Consider the following 20,319-nt stretch of genomic DNA (forward strand, 5'->3'; position numbering starts at 1 on the left):
TTTTGCAATGTTCTATATACATAGTCAAAGTTTTAAATCTGTATCGATATATTCAGCTTCATGAAGATTATAGCGTCATGTGTCAGAACAAACACGACTAGGCTTCAGTTGCCTCTTTTACAATGTAATGACAGCAGACCCTTCTCAGCCACTCCCGCAATGGAAAAACTATCAGTGTGGATTATTGCCGATAACCAATAGTTCCAGAAATCGGTTATAGGAGCAGATAAATCTGCAAAATCGATATATCAGTCAGCCTATACAGCCAATCATTTATTAAACCATTCAAGTATAATATGATACAAAATAGAATATTCAGTACTGGCGTTCTGTCTGTGAAGAGTCTCTTTCTCTGAACACACACAGAAACAGAAAGCCTCTTCTCAGACAGCACGCAACAGTTCTCTTTTGTGATTTATTAAGCTTGAGTGACAAAAACACACAAAATTTAAAAAGTATCCTTATAAGCATTGTCTTAAATGAGTTAAAAAGTCTCAAGGGTCATTTCATGTCAAATCAACCAAAAAAATTTTTTTAAGAAGAAAGACCAACATAAATAGTGATGAAAGCCAAAATGTCAGTAATCCACATTTGTAACCATAATGTAAAATCATATTGAGATATCTTTATTTAGAAAATTATTCAACATAATTTGTTCTTCAGACATTCCTCCTGCAAATGGAAAGTGATCCACATATGTTTTTTGGAAAAAGTGTACTTTTTACTCATTGAGCCACATTGAGAGCCACATTGAAATCCCCATATCTCTGGAAATATACCATAAAGGGCCTTAAAAATGTATATACCAAATCTAAAAGGATATTAAGATATATTTAATACAGGCAGTAACAGGCATGGAAACTTCAGGGGGAAAAAAAACAAAAAAACTTTATTTATGACATGTTGACATTTGCATATGATGTAACATAGATTGCTAAAGTCAGTAGATTAAACTAATAGACCTATTAATCTCAGTGTAAAAATAAAACAATGATGTTGCAATCTTTCTAAAATAATTTGTAACCCCCTGTAATCTGGCTCCAAATCTCCGCTATTAGATTAGTCAAGATTGGATTACTCAGTTAATATCCATCCATCCATGACATTTAATGTTCTGGCTTTCTTCTTCATTTATCTGTCTTTCAACAAAAGAAATGATCAAAATCAAAGTTTTTAGCCAGGAAACTATTGTCTTTTCATATTAACAAAACATTTCACAACATAAAGGGATAGTTTTCAGGAATCTACAACCAAATATACTCACAGCTGTTTAGTATGTCAGCAAAATCCTGTGTGGGTGTGAGAATTCCTCCCTAAATTATTAAACTGGACCCTTCTTCCATTTCTTCTCTCAAAGGTGTTTTATTTCACCAACAAGTGTAAGCTTGGCCTCAAATGCATCCCCCCCACAGGTGTGAGGGATCTGTCTGTGCCCTCACACACATGCTGAAATGTTTTGGGTGTTGATCTAGAGGTGTTTTAGTGTGAGCATCAGGGTGCCGTATGAAGAACATCATGTTTTTCAGGCCTGGCTTGGGCCCTGTGATCATGTCTGAGGCGCTGAAGGGACTGAGGGTGTGCTGTTTGTGTTGGTCTTTTGAAAAGGAAATGGTACACAGTTCTTGGCTCTTGTTGCTGTTCACCGTTTTCACCCACAATAGATGGACACTATGTAAATTGAATGGTAAACAAAAACCAAACCACATCAGTAAAGTTTCAACCACATCACTGAACGTTTTAACAGAGAAATGTAATGACATGTCAACATATAACCACTAAGTAAAGCAATTTGCCGTAATGCAAACATGACGTGACGTGTACAGTGTTCAAACTATTTAAGATGTGTCAATGAACCGTGAAACCAGACTTCTTCTGAGCAGTATAATTGCCACTGGAGCAGATGTTTTTGTCTGAGATGAGTTGGCGAGTAAGCGCTGATGGGGACAGGGAGAACTACAGGACTCAATATATCATCATCAGTGTATGTTTTCAGCTCTCTGTTTTTACAGAATTTGCTTAGAGGTCTTACGGAGCCAGTGGTTCTTGTGTGGACTTGAAATGCTCATTGTCTGATGAAAGAACAGGACAAAACTTAGTAAGCCCTCAAATGAAACCATTAAAAAGATTTTTAAAAAAAAGTGATTATTCAACTGCATCATCTTATAAATTTGTTATGTTTATAAAAGTCCCATTAGGGACAGCAGTAAGCCTTTCCTAAATGCCAATAATCACTCAAAACCGAATTAAACCATTTAAATTGCGTATTAGGAAGGAAACTTTATATCTATGTTGTTTAAATACGCCCCTACATTTTTCATTGTGCTTTTCTGGGATATAATATTTTATCTATAATTTATTAATATATATATTATAAGGATGTATGATTTGTGCTTATATACGCATTGGCACGGTTTGTTTATGGGTGTCTGTTTGTATGAGTGAGATTGTTGCTACTCTTTTGGAAAGCTGTGTTATCACATTCACACCGATGAGCTGATGTGTGCTGTGGTCTGTTTCACAGATAAAAGTAATCGTACACACCGTGACCCACTGTAAGACAGACTACAACACTCCAGGACAGATAGTTTAACCCACAACTCTGCTGGTCTGAACTTGTGCTTCATAATCACAGGTCTCACTGTGTCACAATGTGTATGACGATGCACTTTAACTTCAGAGTCTCATTCGAATATAGTGTTCTAGAAAATGGGTTGTCCTTGGGACAAACAAAGGCAGTCATTTCTCAGAAAGAGTACAGAGACATCCACACCATACCGATACTATCTATCTGTAGTCTCAGTGCTTGCATGTTGTCTTATATAAGCATCATGTTCTGTGAGTAGTTTCTGGTATAGCTGCTCCTGTAAGATGAGAATAGCAGTGGAAACTCTCCTCAAACCACATCAAAGCGCCCCTGGCGTCCTGTGACGTCCAGAAGAGACAACAATGATGTGGCAACTATCTTTTCAGTGATCTCCTACTAGGAATGGAGCAATTCATTTCCTGCAGAAGATTCTGCCATAGTTATGTTAGGCATGACAAATACTAATGCAATTTGTGTGGATTTACATTTGAAGATATTACATTTGAATGAACAGATATAAGTTGTGTGATAAGTGTGTATTAGGGCTGTCAATAGAATAATTTTTGTGTGATTTAATCATACACTTATCATGAAATTCATTTATCTTGCTTAACACGTTCATTTTGTCATAATTTGCTACTGTACTGTATGCAAAGTAAGGGTGATTCTCACAAAATTGTATTCTCTTCAAGCTTTTGTCAATTTAGGTGTCTTTCCAAAAAAGGACACTTAGAGACTCCAAAAGGACACCTAAATGATATGAGCCCATATAGTTCATAAATGTATGCACAGCGAAGCAGATTTATTAAAAAATAGCAGTATTATCAAAAATCTGTGAAGTTGAAACTTTTTTTTTTCCTTTTGACTATGTATTTGTGTTTCTCTGTGTGCAGGTTGTAGGGCGTGTGTTACTGCTTCAGTTGATCAATTATCTTACCAGCCGTTACCTAAGTGATCCGCTGGTGACACGTATGTTGAACAGCAGCCGTGTGCACATCCTGCCATCCATGAACCCGGACGGCTTTGAGTCATCTGCCCGGGACTGCATGAACTCAGTGGGCCGGTAAGTGAGAGAGAGATAAATAATACAATTTGATATGAATATCCCACATTTGTGCCACAATACCATGTTTATAATAGTGTTACTACTGTAAATCCATGGTGAATGTTGGTGATTTGTGGTTAAAAAAGCCTAGATCACTTTCTTCGATGCCTTCTGCGCGAGTGTGAAAATGTCAGTGCGGTTTCATGTGGCTTTAAACTAGTTTAAATCACCAAGACATTTGTGGTTTGTTTTTGAGAACTTGAATACTTCTCACTGAATCTCGCTATTATTGACACCAGTCAGCGACTAAACGCATTTGCTCTGCGCTGCCTTTTGGACAGAGATAATAATCGGTGCAATTCAAATGAATAGTGTTGTTTCGTTCTGCTTTTGGCAAGTTTGCCATTGGATGTTTTTAATACACAACAGGAATGGCAGCGCTTATCATTTAGGCAAATTAGTAGTGGGATATGTGCGACCTCTAACAAAATTCAACAAAAAGTCGCAAAATGTGACCATTCAGTCGCAGTCTAGATCCCTGCATTTAAATCGAAGTGGGCAAACCAATGATATTGGTGAATTGTAGCCTCGAGCTCACTGCTGATTGGTCCGTGGTGACATTCAGTTTCAACACTTCCATTGGCATCGGTCCATACCATAGATAGAGTATACATGGTTTAAATAAATAATGTGGTAGAAAGGTTTACGCTCTTTAAGTTAGTATATCGGAAAAAGCAGGGAAAATCTTTTTTCCCATCAAGTGACCCTTTAACATCCAATTGAACAATTTATTTTTGTCTTTCAAAATCTGAATTTATTTTGCTGCAAGGAATTCAGAACAGTTTATTTCCAAGAGTCTGTAAATGTCTGCCCAGAGAAACCATGGCTCAGATGAGACGTTTAGAGATAGAGCCTAATTTTCCCACAAATCATCCAAAACTTTGCTGATAAGCAGGATACAAAGACTCAAAACACACGTCTTATCTGGCATGAGGGATCTTACTCACACATACACACACACGCTATAAATATCCATTATAGCAAACTCAAGCTATTTGGCCCACAGGCTCCCAAACAGCGGTACATAGTTTTGCCAGAGTTGAGGGGTGTTAAAAGCCTGAAGCAATGGAAAATAACTTCCTTGGTCTGTTGCCACAACTTGCTGACAAAAAAATCTACCCAAGAGGAAATCTGTAATCTGAAATCAGAAGATATGAAAACCCATATCTGGATGAATAAGTTTCATTCATCCTGTGGATGTAACAATGCAGCTTTTGATCAGACTGGGCCACCAATGCTGTAAAAGTCTGCTGTTTTCAACGATACCAATCAAAGACAAGTCAGCACCTCACGTTGTCCGTTTTTGTTCAGAGGAAATAGATGATGTAGATGGATCGTATCTGTGGAAGCTCCCACTGGGTGACCTCAATCTAGAATCGCTCTGTTAGCAATAAAGTACATTTAATTAGCCAAGCTCAAACATTGAAGACAAATAGAGATGAATAGTTGGATGTCATTCATGTCAAGGGGAAGGGGATATGTATGACTTTTCAAAAGTTATACGGCGGCCTTTTGACAGCCCTGGGGATTTTGTTAAAACTACTGATCAAACTTTCACATTTTTGTATTCCTGCCCACAGAAATCAGAAGTGCATTATGGGTGTTGAAGGTTTTGATAAAAGGGAACAGCTCAGCCCTTTTTCTCTGTTTTCTGTAGTCACGTAGCACTGATTTATTTATTTAGTTAGTTTAATAAATCCACTGCATAGTCAAATTTTATTAAAAACCCATCTTTCCGTCTTGAAAAATAATGTGTAAAGATGTTCAGTAGTTTGTTCTCATTATTAGAAGTGTTTCAATTCACATTTGCTTTTATACTGCATAAATAAACATACATTTCATTCCAAAGCAGCTTTATAAACAACATTGCCTTATAATAATCAGTTAATCCCTCATGATTTCCGACAGGTGTTCGGATTGCAGAATCAGAAGTCTTTAATATTTAATATGCGAACAACCCTAAAAATATTATTCTCAGACTTTCAGCAGACCCCTTGGGCCTGTGGTACGGTCACAGTGCACACATATATCGGTGTTATTCATTTACAGTGAGTTTGCATTATGATGTAAGACACACATTAGTGAAGTGAAAAACATGAGCTCAACATTATACAAATAGCTGCCTGCAAAAAGCATTAGACAGTGAAGCAACTCCCTAGTTTTTGAAAGGCTACGTGAGACCAGTGTCAACCATATGTCCAGCTCAATAAGCCCCAAAACTTTGGAGACACACCAGACCTCATCTAATACCGTAAGCCACATCCTTGAATACAAACCATCCTGCTCCTGCAGTCTGAGACCACATAAGCGCTCCTGCTCAGATGGGGATGCAATTGGAAACAGATCTGATCTGGATTTGATGATATGGTGGGTAAACTCGGAGAGAAAGAGATTGAGCAAGAGTCAAAGCGAGAGAGCACACTACATGGTGTGGTTCGCCCTTATTGCCGTGGCTCTCGCAATGAGCTTCCTGTGAGGTTTGGCACCACTCTCAACCAAGTGAAACAAACACAACCCTGTCAGCCGCTTTCTCTTATTTCAATCCAACGGATCGTGCTTAACCTGTGACAGTTCACATTGTAAGGAAAAGTGATGGGAATATCACAAGCAAATGCATCACTCTGATTCCAGTTCTGATTGAATTAGGCTACTTTGCCGGTGTGAGCAGAAGGAGCTGGATGAAATATTCTGAATGATACCAATCCACAATCTGATTTATGATGCAGTCTAGAAGCATAATCACATTATGACTGGTCCCCCTAATGAGTCTGGTTTCTCCCAAGATGTTTTTCTCCATTTCTGTCACCTGATGGAGTTTGGGTTTCTTGCCACTATCGCCTTTGGCTTGCTTTGTTGGGGAAACTTAACATTCAGCAGTATTATTGATTTGACACTATTGGATGAGAACTGAACTGAGCTGGATGGCATCACTATTTTTTCCCAGAGCTGCTTTACAGCAGAATTAAAGGCTATTTGTGCCATTGATCATTATTTTCTTGCTTATCACTGTAAAGCTGCTTTGAAACTATCTGTTTAGTATAAAGTCCTTTATAAGTTAAGGTGACTTGACTTTTCTTGACTTAACAATTCCATAAATCCTTTTAGTATCTAAGTAAGAACCAGAACTTATTCAGTAACTTTGTCTGTAGTAATGCCATGAAATACTCAGGAAATACTCATTCTCCTTATACAAGACATTTTCCTACCCTGCTGTACCACCACTTCATGTATTTCTCGTAAACCCATACCTTAGATTTGTGTATGTGCCAAGTCTGCAAAGAAAAATATACATACCATGGAAAAGCGTTTATACATTTCACAGGAAACAATGAATCAACACTTGTAAGTTTGACACAAAAATACACAAGCCGTGTCACCGTAAAAACGGCCTGAGTTTAAGGCCTGAAAGGTGCTATTTGCAAGTACATGTTTGTTTATAATGTAGTTCTTGAATCAATGCAACAAAACATGTTGAATTCTCAGTGTTGCTACAAGGGGCGCAATAAAAGACATTAGCATGAACGTTTACAGTCTGATGCAAAAATGCAACAAGTGTGTTCCAGAACTGCTAACAGAACTGAACTTTATTTTTTTTTTATTTAGCAATTTATTCCTGTGATGGCAAAGCTGAATTTTCATCGGCGAAAATTGTCACATGATCCTTCAGAAATCATTGCAAAAATCTAATTTAGCACTATTTCTTATCAATGTTGAAAACAGTTAATAAATTCAAAAGGACAGCATATGGAGCAAGCTGTGAAGCTTTAACCGGTTGTCAATCCTAAGCCCTAATAAGGAACAATTATTTTAATTTTATTTTTGGGGATTATTTGTTCCGATCCCCTTAAAGGTTGTATCAGCGATTTCAGGCCCAAACACAACACAAAAACAGTTGATTTCACCACCACTCAAAACCAAAATAAATAGTGTTCCAACCAATCACTGACAGGGGTGGGTGTTGTGAGGTTTTCATGTACAGCCGTCATAGGCAGCCGTGCACGAGCGCAAAACCTCACAAAACCCACCCCTGTCGGTGATTGGTTGGAACACTATTTATTTTGGTTTTGAGTGTTGGTGAAACCAACTGTTTTTGTGTGCAGATCTCAGAGCCTAGGCTGCCTACAGAGACGCCATGCTTATGGGGCGGGCAGCTAGCGGATCGTTAGGAAAGATTAGATGAATGTGATCTTTTATGTTTGGGCCTGAAATCGCTGATACAACCTTTAAAGTCACAAAAAACTAGTCGACTAAATCAAATCATCCTTGGGATCTAATAAAGTATGTTGTATAATCTCAGATATTAGTTTGTGGGAAAAGGTTATATTAGTCCTTTGCAGATAGGAATTACAGATTATAAATAGCAATATCATGTGGCCACCCTTAAGATTCAGAGGAAATGTATCATTCTCAAAGGACTAATTGACAGGAAAAGGATGTTCTGATAAATTCATTTGGGAAACGGTCTATATTTGGAAGCTAATGATTCTGCTCTTGCCAGATTTGTGTCCAATATGGCAATATTTTGACCTTCCAAATTAAGAAAAGACAACTCTTGAGGTTTTAAACATTTAGGGCGACTTGACTCGATCAAAAGGTCCACAGATGGTTTGGCCTGGCATTCGTAGTTTTCTCAGCGGAAAAAGGCAAATACGCATACGACTGGTCAGTTTGTCATTGGCGCAAATTTAAGTCATCTGAGGTTTCAGTGAAAGTACTATAATTTGATGCCGAAAGCACAGCTGTACTGCAGGAATTTTCCATCAGGACGAGTTTGAGAGTCTGCAGTGGAACGTGGCCACTATATCTTCATTCCATATATCCATCTTATATATCTCTCACACAGCATAAACATAGAGAGGGTATTTTCCTTGAAAGGGCAACCTGCAATAATTTCTGTCTCATTTTATCGTACAGAGCTAATTAGAAGTAAGCCATTCCTAGGTCGACTTCCTGAGTAGTGTAAACACTGCGGCTCTTTTAAAACATTTGCGTTTGTTTGAGCGGTCGGACATGTTAACCTCTGAACAATGGCAGATACGGGGCGGGGTGGAAGGAGGATTCGGGAAATCCGGCTATGTTTGGAATCGAATACAATTATACTAATTAGTGAATCTGCTCAGTATATACTGTGTATCTAGAAAGTGAACCTGTAAGTATTGTTCAAGAATGAACCTCATCACACTGCATGCAAGTGGTATCTTGAAAATATAAAGCATTATTTTGCTTTTTTAGATACATTTCTCTACATACATCAAATATATTTTCACTTTTCAATGTACACACTTTTTTTTTTAATACTTATGGTGACTTTTTGTAATTTGTGGCGTTTGACAGAGCCAGTCCCCATTTAGTTTCATTGTATAGCAAAGAGCAGCTTGCGCGTTCTGCTAAACAAATACTTGTGTTCTGTTGATGGTTTGTAACGCCATGAGAGTGAATAAACAATGACAGAAGTTTTGGTCAATTATTCCTTCACAGATCAGTGAAACACACCAGAAAAATGTCCATTCTGCACTGATCACTCCACAGCCAGAAAGCACAACATAAACATTTAATGCTTTTCACTCAGGGATTAATGGCTCTCACACATCCTGGCGCCCCGTGACAGCCCTGATACTCCTCCAAATTAAACTGACAGACCTAGAGTGCAAGCTGACAGAGATTTTATGGCTGTGCGCATGCATAGAGATCTAAGTGTGTGGCATGGTGTGTGTGTAAAATTGTACTGATACAAGTCATCCTGAAAACACCATGATCTAAGCTGTCATTACATATAAACAGTGGTTAAAGGAAAGTAAACCACACCGGGCGTTGCTCCATCTCTGATAGAGTGATATCATGATCATTCTAGATATCACAGATGGAGCAATGTGTCTTAGTCTGACCCAGGATCAGCTACCCTAACAAAACCATATCCTGAGCTTATATAAGAGAAATGGCATACATTGATCTGATCACAAATGCAGAAAGCGTCAGACAAGATGAAGGCCTTCAGCGATCTGTTCTGCCCCATCAAACTAACAGCTCACCACTAATGGAAACCTCAAGAGCTCTTTTAGACAAATAGTTTATAGAGCTGAAAGCAGTTCATCAACCATTTTTACGACAAAATGTGGTTTGCGCCACATCGATCAGCTGAAGTGTCTGGCGTGATTTAGATCCTAGGGTCTTAAGAGAGAAATCAGGTGTCTGGATGAGGCCGGCAATCAGCGAAAGAAAACAACCCAACTCCAAACCGAGCCAGAGACACAAGAGAATCTGAGTGGATTTATGAGGTGCTTAATCAGTTTTCAAAAAGCTTTCAAACAAGTTGAAGAGCTCCAATATTTGGCGAGAGAACCTGGCATAAACAAGCTCATCTCTGCCATTAAACTACAAAAGCAATCGAGGCTGAGAGTGCAGGCCAACTTTTTGTTTTAAATTGTATTGTGAAAGCAGGAAGAAAACAACTCTGTGTTCAAACGCCAGCGAAATGTGGCACACACACACATCCTGTTTATTGCGTCTAGGTTGGTTTCATATGCATTTGACGATGACCACCCAGGAAGGCTTGATTGTTGAACCTCTAAACCTCTGTACAAAACCCAAACAAATTTTTTTTCAATTGTCATTGGCTTCTGAGTCATTTTGTGTGAGATATACCAGTCAAAAGTTTGGAAACATTACTATTTTTAATGTTTTTGAAAGAAGTCTCTTATGCTCATCAAGCCTGCAGTTAAAAAAAAAAAAAAAACAGTAATATTATGAAATATTATTACAATTTAAAATAATGGTTCTCTTTTTTTAATATATTTTAAAATGTAATTTATTTTTGTGATGCAAAGCTGAATTTTCATCAGCAAGTACTCCAGTCTTTGGTGTCTTATGATCCTTCAGAAATCATTCTAATATGATGATTTGATACTCAGTTATTATCAATGATGGAAACAGTTGTGCTGTTTAATATATTTTTTTGGAATACTTTTTTCAGGATTCATTGATGAGTAAAACGTTAACAGCATTTATTCAAAATAAAAACATTTCTAACAATATAAATCGTTACCATCACCTTTTATCAATTTAACGCATCCTTGTTGAATTAAAGTACTAATTTCTTTAAAAAAAAAAAAGTTATTGTTCCCAAACTTTTGAACGGTAGTGTATATTGTTACAAAAGATTTCTATTCTAAATAAATACAGTTCTTTTTAACTTTTTATTCATCAAATAATCCTGAAAAAAGTATCTCAGGTTATAAAAAAAATATTAAGCAGCACAACTGTTTCCAACATTGATCATAAATCATCATATTAGAATGATTTCTGAAGGATCATAAGACACCAAAGACTGGAGTACTTGCTGATGAAAATTCAGCTTTGCATCACAAAAATAAATTACATTTTAAAGTATATTAAAAAAGAGAACCATTATTTTAAATTGTAATAATATTTCATTTTTTTTGTTTTGTTTTTTGTTTTTTTGTTTTTTTAACTGCAGGCTTGATGAGCATAAGAGACTTCTTTCAAAAACATTAAAAATAGTAATGTTTCCAAACTTTTGACTGGTACTGTATATATATATATATATATATGTATCTAAAATATTTTTTTTTATTTTTTCCCATACTGTATGGTTGTATGTAATAATTCGGTATATGTGCCGGCATCCAGACAGGCTGCTTTAGCTGAGCAGCATTTGTTGACTGAGAGAGGCTGTTTAAAAGCACTTCAAAGCGTTGCAACAGTAAGCAGATAGGAATCCCTGAGGGAAGCACTTCTGTATGGCGTAGAGCGGGCGCTCTGTGTTCGGGATTAAGAAGGATCGCTCCACCCGACGGTGTCACGGCAAAACACACTAATCCACCCGCACAAATTTAGACCTGCCAGTACAAACTAATGCAGAGGGCTGTCACTGGCCTGTTAGTTTGCTAGTTAGTCGTTTGATGCTCTTCATCCTTGAAGATTTTGGTGTCAGCAGCACAGATGCAGGCTGCAGCTTACACAGTCAGGTCTGCTGTTCAATATGTCCACAAAAGAGTCAAGTTATTTGTTGAAATATTTGCAATTATTCCAGAAAAGCACATTTATAGGCCATAGTTTCATTGAGTAACTAGTTCCTCCTCCCCTCCAGGTATAATAAGAACGGCGTGGACTTGAATCGTAATTTCCCGGATGTATTTGACAGTAATACCGTGCAGGAAAGTGAGAAAGAAGTCAGGGCAGTGATGGACTGGCTGAAGACGGAGACTTTCGTCCTGTCGGCCAATCTCCACGGTGGTGCGGTGGTGGCCAGCTACCCCTACGACAACAGCAACAGAGGTCAGTTGTTTGTACACATTAATGAACCCTTTATCAGTGGCTTCCTCCAGTTTTTTTTTAAAGCATAAGGATTCATGTTAAATGACAACAACAAAAAAATTGTCAGCTCTTAAAAGCCACATGAAACTAGATTCATGGGCAATTCATTGAAATTTCAAAGCAGAATGGAATAAATGGTATAAAAAGAAAAGTTTCCAGAACAACCGAGCTGATGACCGAACAGCAATTCAGTTGGAATTGTCTCGAGTCCAGCATCTGAATCTGCACGGCTCATCGCTTGGACTGCAAACACGCCGTGATCATGAGATTAACGGGAATGTTATTCTCTGTCTTTCAGGAAGCGAGCTGCAAGGAGGCCAGAGCATCTCCCCCGACGATGACGTGTTTGTCCACTTGGCAAGGACCTACTCCTACAACCACACTGAAATGCACAACGCAAAAAGTTGCTCCGATTCGACGGGCTTTGTCAATGGCATCACTAACGGATACTACTGGTATCCTCTAAAAGGTAAGTGTTCAGTGCAGCATTTTAATATTTGTGACCTGTGCTAAGTGCTCTATTAAAAAATCTTGAAAATGATGTAGGATTTGTTTGAATCGGGCAAAAAATTTATGAATGAGTCGATAGAGTCAGCAAAGTAAGTTTTGAGAAAAATCTATCAAGTTTTCTGAAGGTTTCAAAACAAAATCACCTAGCAACCATACCTTAAAATCCCTGGTAATACCACCAAATTTGGAACACACCAAAGTCAAAACTAAATATCTATAGAAAAAAATATATTCAACTTTTTTACCTGTATACCACAATTGTTTGATTAACATCAATGAAAACAGACAGCCTATATATAAGACCTACAGTACAGCACGGATCTAATATAATGTTACTGTTAGTACCAATTGATGGTTCTGTACTAATTGAATGTGTTTTTCTCTTAGGGGGAATGCAAGATTATAACTATGTGTGGGCACAGTGTTTAGAGCTCACACTGGAAATCTCTTGCTGCAAGTTTCCTCCAGAGTCACAGCTTCCTGGCCTATGGGAGGCCAACAGACCTGCACTACTGGCTTACATGCAGCAAGTACACCTAGGTAGGTACTGCTTAGACACACTTGCCCACTTAATGGTGTCCCCATTATGCATGGTATTCCAAAAAAATATAGAGTCGTACAAATAGAAAAAAAATCCCTCTTAATCATAACTTATGATCCACTAGAAGTGTGTGCTGGTGTTTGTGTTTAGACACACTGCCATGTGTCTGTAAATTCTTATTTTCTTGTTTCGCTGTGCTCGGGACATTTCTGGGCTGTAGTTGGCCAGTGCGTTTGGCAACACTCTCAGACAATGGCGACGCAGACTTTATTGTCTGTGTCTGAAGCTCCACTTGTCCTGTATCGACATGAAATACAATTTGCTAATGTTGCTACTGTCTTGTTGACTGCAAAATATGTAATTTGACAGATTACTAGGCATCGTTAGTACGTTTTTATGATAACACAATGGTTTATTAGCGAGCTAGACTGGCTAAACTCACTTGCAAATTACAGCCAGTCATGTAATTAATAGTGTTGCTGTCTGTTCATATACACAATACTGTTTATGATAAACACAATATAAAGAAGAAAAAATGCTCACACAAAAGTCACTTTCTAATCACTCAACTTTGTGTTGGTCAACGCTGTGAATTTGAACACAATCAAAACTATGCAGAGAACTTTTTTGCCCTCATGTGAAACTCCCGATTGTTGCAATAAGTGTATTTCTCTAAGTAACGGTAGATGTGACAACACCTTTAGCTCTTTCATTAACTCGAGAAGGTAGGTGATTTCAGATTTTACCAGTGAAACGTACCACCCACACTTAAGTGGCCCCTAAATAAACAAACAAGCAAAGCAAACATTTTAAAAAAGCAGTTTTGCCAAACTATATAATTGTAGCCATCAAATAATGAGCTAAATTTCATGCGGTATAGGGCACTGTATTATTACAGCACAGTAAACATATTCTGTTACAGTCGCAATGAAATTACACACACACACAGCACCATCCTGACCGTGATTCTCCCACAGGAACAAAGTTGCGTCCACACCCAGCATTGACACAACTGTCCCTGTAACCCAACCACAAGCAAAACATCCCGACATACACTACCACACCTCTTAAACAATGTTGTGAAAGAAATGGCTAACCAACTAGAGAGCACCTAAAGTTGTGTAATACCACATAGACACGACTGGTTTAATGTCAAGTTATTTGCATTTATCTGCTTGTAAGATGGTGCTGTGCACCTTTAAAGCACTCTATGCCCCTTTTCACAAGATGTAATATGGTGTCCCCATAATGTGTCTGTGAAATTTCTGCTCAAAATACCCCCAGATAATTTATTATAGCTCAGGGGTCTCCAACACATCGCTCGCGAGCTACCAGTAGCTCGTGGCCTGATTGGAGGTAGCTCGCCATGGGGACGTTCACATATCGCGTCTTTTGCGAGCGCAAGCGCGCTCATAATTGAAGCGACGCACTCATTTTTTCCAGGCGCAGCGAGATATCATAATCATATAATCATATCATGACATCTCATTATTTGATGGCTACAATTATATGGTTTGGAAAAACTGCTTTTTTTAAAATGTTTGCTTACCTTGTTTGTTTATTTAGGGGCCACTTAAGTGTGGGTGGTACATTTCACTGGTAAAATCTGAAATCACCTACCTTCTCTTAAATGAAGGTGAATTCTCAATTCACCAAGTTTCTCTTAAACCTTATTTAAGTATTGTATTACATGAGTAGCTCTCGGCCACTTTTATTTTTAAAAAGTAGCTCTCAAATGAAAAAAGGTTGGAGACCCGTTATAGCTTGTCAAATTTGCCTCTTTTTGTGTGTGAGCAAAAAAAAATGTGTGTGTCCCTTTAAATGCAAATGAGCTGCTGTTCCCCACCTCCGTTCGGAAGATGGCCGATCCTTTACACGAGCCTGTGATACTCAGTCAATAACAAAACACGCGAATTTCAGTCAGATTTCAGAAATAAGTAGTGGAGTGCCTGTGCCTTACGGAGAGACTCGGGAAGAGGTTGCACCTGGACGTTTCTGAATGGTTAGTGGATACATGTATGTAGTTGTTGTGGAGTTACATTGATTCGTTTCATATAACGTTACTTGCATGTGCCGTCATGTTAAACTTTTAGCAGCTAACGTTACACAAGTTGACACAGTTCCCTGGGGTCTTTAAAAGACAGCTGTGACATTTGTTTGGTCAAATAATGTTATGTGCTCGTCTGTGCAGCCAACGACAGAACAGTTTGCATGCTTTGTGCCAATAAAACTACGTCTTGTTGCTTGCGAAAACAAAATGGCGGCGCCGTGGGTGGGAGTTTTACCATAGACAGTTAAACGAGTTTTACAGTCTATGGTGGAAACGTGCAGATTAAGGGGTGGTGATATTACAATAAGATCCCCTTCTTACGTTAGAAGGGGAGCGAAGTTTCATCGTCTTATTTTATTTTTATTTTTTTGACATGCTTGCAGAGAAAGGCTCACCAAAACTGGGTTGCCATAATGCCATCCGTTCCGTATAATACGGAATCGTCCCGTATTCAAGGTATCAATGAAGCGCCCCCTATGATCGGAATGCAGTTTGTCTCGTATTTTCAGGCATACGCTCTAAATTGATAATTAACCATTTCTTTGAGACACATCTTTGTTTGATTTGTAAACATCTAGACGTTCGATGAATGCTTTAAGACCCAGCAGAATCCTCTACCTCTACCGGCTGGCTTCACAGCTTCACATTTTTGCTTCACATCGGGACTCGCGCTAACGGCAAATCCATTCTTTCACTGTAACGTAACGTTACCCGTTTTGATTCCGTCTTATCAGTTTGGGCGACTATAGCCTAAGCAACGTGATTATTGTTCATAAGTCCAACATTCAGCAACGCAAGAAAACATACAATCTACCTGAGGGAAGACGTTATCAAAAATCTTTCACTATTGTAAGTTAGCCTAATGTTAAATAGAGAAAAACATTTGACATTAAAGTAACTTGTACCGTAGGCTAACGTTACTTGGTTGGACCTCGTTATTGAAACGCAAAATAACCAATAAAATCTCAAGCACCAAAAGCAGCCCATACTAATCATCTAAGTTCTCTTTATCTGGAAAATATGCACTTTTCATTTATTCATACACGGTTACAAAAACATTTAGGCCTAGTTCAAATTTATAAATGCCATATAATAATAATTTTTTTTTTTGCTGTAATTTCAAAGACGTTCAGTTATTGTGCTTTTAAATATTATGCCATGTATGTATCTTCCTGGCAAAAAAAAAAAAACTTTTATGTTTATCATTTTGAATATAGGTTGATGATACAGTAATATCCGCTGGTGCAGCTATAGAAAATGGCTAAAATTCAACAATTTGAACATGGAGCCAAAGTATATCTATAGGATTGAACCATATAGGGCCTTTAAAAGTACTAAACATATCTTAATATCCTTCTATATTCTCATTCTTAATAAAACTTTTCTTATGAAATCTTCATTTTAGAGTTACAGGCACACAAACTTTGGAAAAATACCATTTATCGCACTCCGTAATGTCCAATTTTGTTGATAGAAAAAAAAAAATTGATACATTTCTAGTTTCAACATTATTTGTTCTTTAGAAAATGTGCGACCATTGAAAATGTGTCCTAATTTAACATTAATATCCCTATATATTGGGACTTAAAATTAACCATATTCGGCCTTAAAAATTAAGAAACCAAAAGAAAAGTGTGTTACGAATTAGAATCTAAAAGCATATTAAGCTATTTTTAATATGAGTTGCATTCATGCAAACTTTGGGCAAAAAACTAAAGTAGTGTTTTGTTTTGTTTCCCCATTTTTAAAATGTCACCGCTAAAGTCAACTGATTTAGCTAAATAGCCGAAACAATCTCTGTGTAAAAGTAAAATAATGATGCAGTTCTTAAGTCATTTTAACCCCCCTATAATCTGACTCCAAATCTCAGATGAAAATTGTCATTTTGACCCATTTTACAAAACTGTAAATATACATCCATCACATGTAGCCTAATATTTTGGCTTTCTTCTTCATTTACGTTTGTCTTTCTTCAGAATATTTTAACAAAATCATAAAATTGAGCCAGGAAAGTTTCTGAAATTTGGTGGATTTTTCCACAAAATGACCCAAATGTGTTTGTCTGAGAACCGTTTATACATCTTTTGTACACATTTTAACTGCAGATGCTAAAATATGCACTGTGTGGTACAGTACAAATATTTTGAGTGTCCCTTATTTTCCTTTCCAGAAGTTGGCACCCCTAGTTGTCACTTTTCACGTTTTCTGTGTTGGTAGATGCACCAGGGACCCGATTATACTGTAGCTCTTAAACACGGAAAGTCAGACTTTCATGATATGTCCCCTTCAAAAGTCACTCATATGTACACAGACAGTGTTTACATGCAACTCCATAATTGATGGAGGTCATGCAGGTTTACAGAAAACCAGGAGAAGAAATATTTTCCATTTTACTAGAATGGTGGATGATTGATAGGTGGCCGCTTACTGGCCCAAGTGAAGGCCAGTGTGATATTTTGCAAACAGAAATTAAGTCAAAGAGTTTGTATTTTATTTTGCACAGGAGTGAAAGGAGTAGTGATGGACTCAGACGGGAAGCCTGTGCCAAACGCTGTAGTCGAGGTGTCGGGAAGAAGAAACCTGTGTCCATTCAGTAGCGATCGTAACGGGGAGTACTTCAGACTGCTGCTGCCCGGCAACTACACCATCACGGTAAGATGCCGCCCCCGTGTGGTCAACTTCAAATCTCACTTCTCTGAAAGCTTTACAGATGAGTCACAGCACAATGGTATCATTACAAAAAAAAGACCCCATATTCAGGGCAAGAGTGATAAGCAATCACATTTTAAAGTGCTATTTGAGTTGTAAAAGTTGTTTCTCTGGCGGTTACAAAACACCTTAAGAATGTGGCATCTCGGGTTTGAGTTAGCCAGGGATTTATTGAGCAAATAAAGTGACGGAGCACAGTACGCACCACATATAAACGCAAATCATCCGCTAATCAAGTATTGAATTACACTTAACTGCAAAGTTGGGGCTAAATGGTCAGAGCTCAAGGTCAATTCACTCAGACTAAATACAAGGATGAGATTTGAAAAACAATAAGCAGTTAAAACAAAGGCCTCTAGGTTTGTTTTTTGTAATAAAAAAAATAATAATAAAAAAATAGATTGTGGCCTTGTTGTAGGATCAGTTATTTAACCTGTTAACATAAATCAGGATGAAATGTTTACATTAAATCAGGTTAGTTTTAAACTGTTTGACTACACAATTGTGTTAGTGATTAGAGTTATGCCAAATCAAACAGTGAGTATACATTTAAAAAGAAATATGAGCTTGAAAATACTGGTTATTTTATCCGCTGATAGCAATAGTTTGATTTTCTCAAGGAAAAAAATAGCTCCCAACTAATGGGAGGCGCACAGTATTGGGTGTGATGCATTACTAAACAATAAATTACTGTCATTTATTGTCCCTTAGGAAATACTCACAATTACATCAGAATGAATGTAATTGCATGTAATATTATTAAAAAGTATTAGGTAATTTCAAGAAAAATGTATGCAATTAATCATTTAAAAGAGCAGTTTTTTTTTACTGTATGGTTACACATTTATTAATATATTTTCAAAATTATATGGTTAAAAGTATTTGTTCTCAGTTTATGCAAATTGCTGAATGAACTAACATGGTAATTAAAAAAATCCTTGTGCATAATGATATATTATGCATAGCCTATATGAACAGAAATATATGCTTGCAGGCCTTCTTTGCAGAAACATCATAATCAGTAAGAGCTTTATTGCCACGTGTTTGCACACACTAGGAAAATGAAGCTTCCAATGCACATGTATAAATACAAGACACATAATAATAAAATTATAGACATGAAAATTCTAAAAACAGGCAAATATACATATTAACTTTATCCTGTAAAATAAGACATTGCACTAAACAATGGGAGGCATTTAACTGTTCAGGAGTGCCAAGTGTATTGAATCGCCGGTCGGAAGGCAACAGTTCACATAGGTTGTGGCCAGTGGAGTCTGTGATTTTACTCTGGATGAGTACAGGTCCTGGAGGGTGAGCACCAATAATCCTTTCAACAGTCCGGACTATGAAGGTAAAAGAGTAGCAAAACTCTGGAGCATGTAGATGTATAATTGAAAATAGAGGTCTGCGCGGGACTGTTTTTTAAGTCCCGCTCCCGCTGGGGTTATATCCCGCGCCCACCCGTTCCCGCTATATATACACTATTTGTTCACCCGCTGTCTGCTTAGAATAATTTTCTTCCCGACCCGACCATCCCGCTTTAATATAGATCTCCCAGAATTTCACATGTACATTTTCACAGAGAAAATAAAAATGTAGTCTGCACAAACATTTTTTTATTATTTTATTCGCCTTGTCAATATACAAAATTTAACATTTTGCTGCAGACAGTAGGGGAAAAAAATATCGCAGCGAAAAAAAAGAAGTGTAGGCTATTATTTTTATTCGTATTCTCAAAATTTGTAACATTTTGCTGTTAAGCAAATACAATCAATGCATGACAGAAAGAACCGTTACTGGTCCGTGCGTGCAGCGCGTGCATAACGGTCCTGAGTAGCCTACAGGGCAGACTGTAGCCTATACCGGGTGGTCGATAAGATTAAGATTAGGTAAAGCGAAGATATGCTGTTCTGAAAGAACGTCGGCGTCGGGAACGTGATATTGAATGACCGACCGCTCCCGTTCAAATTACACCAGAGTTACCGACCGCTACCGTTTTTTAGTCGGAAATTTAATCCCGCGGCGCAAAATATCTGGTCGGGTCCCGCGAATCCCGCGGGACAGCCGCGGGAATGCAGACCTCTAATTGAAAACTTGTACAATAAATATTTGTACTTGTACGCTGAAATTTACACTCGCCGAGGTAGTCACAAACCTGTATTCTGAAATTGGAGACAAGTAGTCACAAATGTGTAAAATGCCGTTTGCAGTACAAGCTCAATTAGGCACTTGCAACTCAGTGGCAGCGAGAGAGAGGCGGGCACAAAGGAGTCGTTTTATTGGTTGGCGCCCAACTAATGCAATGGTACTTTTGTACGTGATGTCACGAAACCCATGTCCTCGGGGACGTTCTGAAACGCGGCTTAATGCATTAGACAGTGATATTAAAATAAATAAATTATTAGGGCTGTAATCAACCAAAGAAAATCTTGGTCGACTAAAGTCCTGAAATTTTCGACTAAAAATGACGTTAGGAAAAAAAA

The 20,319-nt window shown here is 37.8% G+C and overlaps 1 protein-coding gene across 1 annotated transcript in view; it reads left to right on the plus strand.

Moving 5' to 3' along the window:
• cpm (carboxypeptidase M) overlaps positions 1–20,319 on the plus strand; it is a 42,630-nt gene that overhangs the window by 18,788 nt on the left and 3,523 nt on the right. Inside the window, exons 4-8 of the mRNA XM_079868390.1 lie at positions 3,478–3,647; positions 11,797–11,984; positions 12,322–12,492; positions 12,921–13,073; positions 17,628–17,776. Of these exons, the coding sequence (XP_079724516.1) occupies positions 3,478–3,647; positions 11,797–11,984; positions 12,322–12,492; positions 12,921–13,073; positions 17,628–17,776 (831 nt within the window). The remainder of the gene's footprint in view (positions 1–3,477; positions 3,648–11,796; positions 11,985–12,321; positions 12,493–12,920; positions 13,074–17,627; positions 17,777–20,319) is intronic.

This window comes from Squalius cephalus, assembly GCF_949319135.1.
Source record: "Squalius cephalus genome assembly, chromosome: 4".
Taxonomy (NCBI): Eukaryota; Metazoa; Chordata; class Actinopteri; order Cypriniformes; family Leuciscidae; genus Squalius; species Squalius cephalus.